This window comes from Dipodomys ordii, unplaced genomic scaffold, assembly GCF_000151885.1.
Source record: "Dipodomys ordii isolate 6190 unplaced genomic scaffold, Dord_2.0 Scaffold33, whole genome shotgun sequence".
In the NCBI taxonomy this organism is placed as follows: domain Eukaryota; kingdom Metazoa; phylum Chordata; class Mammalia; order Rodentia; family Heteromyidae; genus Dipodomys; species Dipodomys ordii.
Window position 1 is genome coordinate 8,443,505 of NW_012267249.1, and position 5,810 is coordinate 8,449,314.

At 50.2% G+C, this 5,810-nt stretch overlaps 1 protein-coding gene across 1 annotated transcript in view; it reads right to left on the reverse strand.

The window, feature by feature from the left end:
• Positions 1-875: 875 nt before the first annotated feature.
• Positions 876-5,810, reverse strand: part of Trabd2b (TraB domain containing 2B) — a 216,264-nt gene continuing 211,329 nt past the window's right edge. Inside the window, exon 6 of the mRNA XM_013016800.1 lies at positions 876-1,080. Coding sequence (XP_012872254.1) covers positions 876-1,080 — 205 coding nt within the window. The remainder of the gene's footprint in view (positions 1,081-5,810) is intronic.

Below are 5,810 nucleotides of genomic sequence, written 5' to 3' on the forward strand. Positions count from 1 at the left end.
AAAGTTGCCTCTGTGCCCATCCTTGTCCTTTGGTCCAGCTTGCTTCACTCAGCTATGACTTCAACAGTCCCTCTTGAACCCAAGCTGGGCCAGTGGCAGTGACAGGAACAGAGAGGCCTAGGCTCACTCTCCCACATGCTTTGTGACTTGAGCAGTCTTGCTCTCTTTGGATCTCAGTGTAACCATCTGTCCATACGACTGGGGTCTCTTTCCTCAGCTCTAGCATCCCTCATCCTCAGCCCCCAATTTGGCTGAAAGACTCACTCAGAGATCAGGAGGGCCAGTCTACAGACACTCAAGGTTTCAAAGTAGCAGCATTCTCTTTCCTAAAGCATCTTCCTGGACCCCAGATACATCTGGGAAGGGGAGGACGGTCAGTATCCATGCCTTCCTTGAGCCTTCAAATACAGCTTCACAAAAGCTAAGCTGGCCCTCGGAGATCCCCACAGTGGGAGAAGCCAATTCCAACCTGGGACATTCCCAGGATCTACAAGCAAGACTGTATAAAGCCATGATCATGGGTCAGAGGTCACAGATGTCTTGGCAACCTAAGATTCCCTCCTAGGTTGGCATTGGGGCTAATTCAGGGATCACAACATAGGTCACATAAAAATAGTTTTATCAGTAGAATAAATACATTGTTCTTTTTTAATATGGACACATATTTTACAAAAGAGCCCCATAGCACTATGGGAAATTAAGACCTTCTACAAAAAAGAAGATGTAATTTGGATACAATAAAGCTCTAGTGTACTAGCGGTCCTGTGTGGACAGCCTCGAGGTGTCAGGTACCCCCCAAATGTGGCAGCAGGGGCAATAGATGTGGCTGCAGACCCACTGTGGTTTCTCTGGCTTCTCTGAAGTGGTGGCCGAGGTCAGGAGGGCCCGAGGGTATGCAACAGGAAGGGGGCAGCAATAGTTACGGTGATTGCAGAGAGGAGGCCCAGGGTAGGTGCTGAGTTGCTGGCAGGCCCCAAAGAGTCCTGCTTTTGGAGCTGGTCCGAGAACTGGAAGAGGGGCTTGGCAGTTTCAGAGCTGGGAGTGGGCTGGAGAGGCAGTGGAGGTGGTGAGATGGTGGTGCTGGAAGGGAAGAAACACAGGGCAGAGTGACTGTCAGAAGTCTGGTCCTGGGCAGAGGCCTTTGGTGCTCAGATCTGTCTTTATGAAAAGAAGGAAACAAAGGGATTGGATGAGGAGGATGAGCAGCCCAGGGGCCCCACAGGCAGTCCAGCCGAACTCCTGTGTTGCAGTCCAGAGAGAGGGCAGAAAGAATTACAGGGCTGGGGGTTCTCAGGCACTCAGCTCCCACACCTGTGACAGGTGTGCCCTCTGCTGTTTCCCATCCCAGGCTGCTAACAGAACAACAGAAACTACAACACCACCATCATTTTTTAATGTAGCATCAACATAACCAGCAGATGCCAAAATGAGCATCCCCAGATCCAGTACTTCACAAATACTGTTCTTGTCCTTACAACAAACTTTCGAAATTGGTCTCATAGCTCCCTTTCAGCAGATGAGAAAATATGTTCACACAGTCTACCTGGCATCCAGCTCACAGAGGAAAGTGGGCTGGTAGGTTCATGGGGTACGAGCCCTATGTGGGGTGTGTTAGTGAGAGGTGCCATCCTTCACGAACCAATGAACGGGCCCAAGTGGGCCCAGGCCCAGGAAAGAGACAGAAATAGATGAGCAAAAAGAGAGGACAAGGCAAGGGTTGGGGGGGGCAGGGGCAATGACAGTAAGATGAAAGGGGCTACAAAGATGTCTAGTCGACCTGTGCACATGAGGGACAAGCTTGAGATGAAGAAAGAGGCTGGGACCTCAAGAAGTGGCCAATCTACAGGGAGCTCCAACAGGTAGAAGGTTGATGGAGCTGCAGGCAGAAGATTCAGTGAACTCTCATAACCAAAGGGAAATGCAAGAGCAGCAAACACGGAGATGGGCACTGGAGAGGCTTCGAAGAGAAAGGGTCTATACAGAGAAGATTCACATGTGAACAGGTACTGCTAGCAGGTGAGGCATACAGGGTAGTTATTGCAGGTGAGCAAGTAGAGGCTGCTACTCTTGGGCCTAGTGGACATGAAGTAGGCAATGTCTATGGGCTAGGCAGCCCATGGTGATCTCCTCCATGTAGGGCACTGCCAAGTTCCTAATGTATGCTCCCATCCCCAATGCACTGTTCACTAACAAGGCCATCTGGGGCCACCTAGTCTACAATTCTCTGGGCTGGTCCATAAGGTCACACAACAGGCCATAATCACTACAGTGAGGGCTGGGATCGTTCCTACCATCTTGGAGGATACCTGTACACAGCTCAGGTTAGCCTCAGTCAGGTGGTTAGGTGGGTGCAAGATTACCAGGCACTCTCCTGTCTCTTCACAAATTCAGGCTAGGACCTTGGCTTGGGAGTGGGCATCCAAATGGCTTTTGGGCTCTGTGATACAGCCCGATGGAACCCACTCCATTCTGCTTCTCTACTCTACTGTGGTGGTTCTGACCACAGGAACTCATTGAGTCTTGCATTAGGATCTTCCCAACCTGGAGTCTATGGGTGTGATGTAACAGGAGCATCTGTCTTTGGGAAGTTCCAGAGTAGCTATCTGGAGAAGAGGGAGCCCACTCTTGTCCCACTCAAATTATATGAAGAGAGTGTGCATGCAGAATGGGGGTAGGCCAAGTGGCTTCCAGTGCCTCTTTTAATCCACAGAATCCATGTGGTTTGCCTATTGCCCATGTCAGCCTTTGGACCATGTGAGATCCTTTATGATTTCAGTGTTGGGCTGACTGGACCTTCTACCCCGCCTTCCTCACCAGCCCAGACTACCATTGTCCCACTCACTTCTGATACCTGCCTCACTCACTTCCCTGGGGGGCTCTGATGTGACCCACCATCCCTCAAGACCACGTGGTAGAATTAAACCCTTGCACATTACCAACCTGGTTACATGTTAAGTATATATTATATGAGGGTGGGATAGGCTTCTTTCTATGAGGTCTCAGAGCAGTGCCTGTCACCTGGAAAACATGAGATGATGCTGGCTATTTTCAGGATCATTATTACTTGTATGCCTCTGTCTTGTTATTACTATACTGTCCTCTATTTATGGATCACCAGTCGTGTGCTGACAGACACGGTGCTCAACACTACCATTGCGTCATCTCATTACTATTCCTACTTCTGCAATAGGGAAACTGAGCTCAAAAGAGAAGTCAAGATGGGCTGGGGCCAGCTGGTTCCCCAGCCTGAGCTGGCCAAGGCTCTGTCCTGCTTGAGCCTCGCAAGTCTTGAGTGAAGCTGCTTCTTGTAGGGAGCTTGTCTGCCCTGGGGGGGCGAGGGGTTCTGCCGGGGTTGGTCTGGGGTCTCACTGAATCTCATTCCCTTAAGGAGATTAGTGATTGTTCCCTGTGGGGGGATCATTAATTCAGACTCCATCCTTTCTTTTCTAGTGAAAAGCAAACCTAAAACTACAGAACATGAAGTCCATAAAAGTTCCATGTTTTAGCCTGGGAGCTGAGTAGCTCAGAGGTCTGACTTCAGGGTAGCTGAGGCCCAAGCTGGCCCTGCCGTCAGCAGACAGGACCATGTAGGAGTTATGAAAACTATGTCTCACAAGGCGCCCAAAGGCATTTTCTTTCACACTTTGAAAACCAAAGATGAAAACTCTCCCTTGGAGCCTGAGTGGGTTTTTTATTGCTTGGAAGAAGTCCCAGGGAAATGAGGTGGGACTAGGGAGGGGGTGATCCCCTTCAAGTACCCCCACCTGCCTCGGAGCCCATTCTGCTCACAAAGTCAGTCCCCAGTCCAGGTCCCCACCCCCTCCTGGGCTCATGCTGGGGAAAATTGTCTCATGGCAAAGCAGCCTCCAGGCCAAACTAAACACTCTGAGTGTTCCCAGGCTCTGCAGATGGCTGGCACCAAGGGGCCAAGACTGTTTGGAGCCGACAGGGCCTCTGACTGGGTGGAAGACGGACGCCCCATGCTGACCTGGGATGCATCCCTGTCTTGCTTTGTGGCTATGGGCAAGCATTGTCCTCCAGTCCTATTTCTCCATTCCTACAAGAAAGGAGCAGGAACAGACACAGGACTTTCAACTGTTTCTAGCAGCTAAAAGCCCAAAGACCTAAGGCAAAAAAAAAAGCCCAAAGGGAAGCAAAAAGAAGCAAAGCCAGTGCCAGAGGCTGTGTTGGCTGCCTGCCCTGGAGCAAGGGTGAACCAGGCTCTGGGCATACTCGTCTTGGCATTCTTGTCCATACAGTGGGCTAGTACCTGTGCCTGGGGGTGCGATGGAGGAGGTTCCTCCATTTTTGGTTGTCATATTTTGCAAACCCTGTGGAGCCCAAGTGGTATTTTATTGTTTCTAAGTCATTCCAGTGAAATGAAGTGCAACTAGAGAGAAGGATGAGCTTTCAGATACCATCTTGGAAACCTTTGAAGAGATGCAGGAAATAGGGACACAGGGCCTCCCCTTGCCTTGAAGTGGAACCTTCCATGTGATTAGACCAGAGGAGACCCCGATGTGATTCCTGACTGGACTTTAGCCTCTCTGGGTCAAGGATGTCAGAACCAGGCAGGCAGACTGCCAGCATAGGAAGCCTGTCTGCAGCTTGACTTCCTGGGACCTCGGATCTGCCAGCCTTGAGACCTCATCCCTCATGGTCTCCTGCCATGGGAATGCCTTTCCTCCTATAGGCAAGCTTCTGCCATGTTTCCTAATGGTAGCTTTAGAGGGGACTAGAGGTGGAAAAACCTGTCCATCCCCCTGGGACAGAAAACTAGACCCAGAAAGAAGATGAGAATTGCTAGGAGTTCACAGGAGCTGATGTTTTAGGGTTCTTTCAGTGGAAAGATCTGGAAAGCCATCTATCCCTTTTCTACATCAACACTCACCACAGAGATTAGCGACTAGTACCTGCCCAACGTATCCCTGTCAGGTTGGGAGTGAGTTCACAGTCTCCATCTAATGGCTCACGTAAGGCTTTAAGCCTAAGACATACTAAAGGACCTTGAGCAGCAGCCACCTGCTGGGGAGAGGGAGGGCATGGTTTCCCAGGCTAGTGACTGTGGAAGTCAAAGCCTCAAAGCTCAATGTTAGTGAAGGCAGCTGTTACAGTGTCACTGCTGGGCTGATGCCAGCTTCCTGCTTTACAGGTATCAATCATCTCACTTAGTCTTAGCTCCAAAGCAAGTACAAGGAAGGGCAGGGATGTGAACCCTATTCTGCCTGAATTTGTCTATGCTTTTATTCAGTGGATGATTTTGCTTCCAATTACCCATGGAGCATCTCCTACCTCTAATTAAATGGGATCTCATCATCACCTGAAGACTTGGGCCACCCTGGACCCATCCTAGGAGAAAGTATGATTGTATTTGGAGGAACTGGAGTTAGAGAATTTAGACTGCAAGGGCAGATCAGCAGGAGCTGTGGCAAGCCTGCCAAAGGGAAGGAACATTTTTCTCCTCTTTGAGGGTTTTTGCCATGTGCTCAAACCTCAAGGCAAACTGAAGCCTAGAAGGCAATGATCAGAAGCATGTAGCCTCTGTACCTGCCTGGTGGCCCTCACCAAGGCTCAGAGCCTTGCTTTGGCCTATGACCAGCACTCTCTTCCCTACCACTGTGGGTGCTTCCAGTTGGGATGGACCACCACCCTGCCCCCTTATTTATGCAACTGCATTTCCAACACCACACACACACACACACACACACACACGCACACACACATGCACACACTCCTGTGTGCTTACAGACTTGTGGACTCACAGAACAAGAGCTAGCATGCCCTCTAGACAAGGCCCTAAATGCAAAACA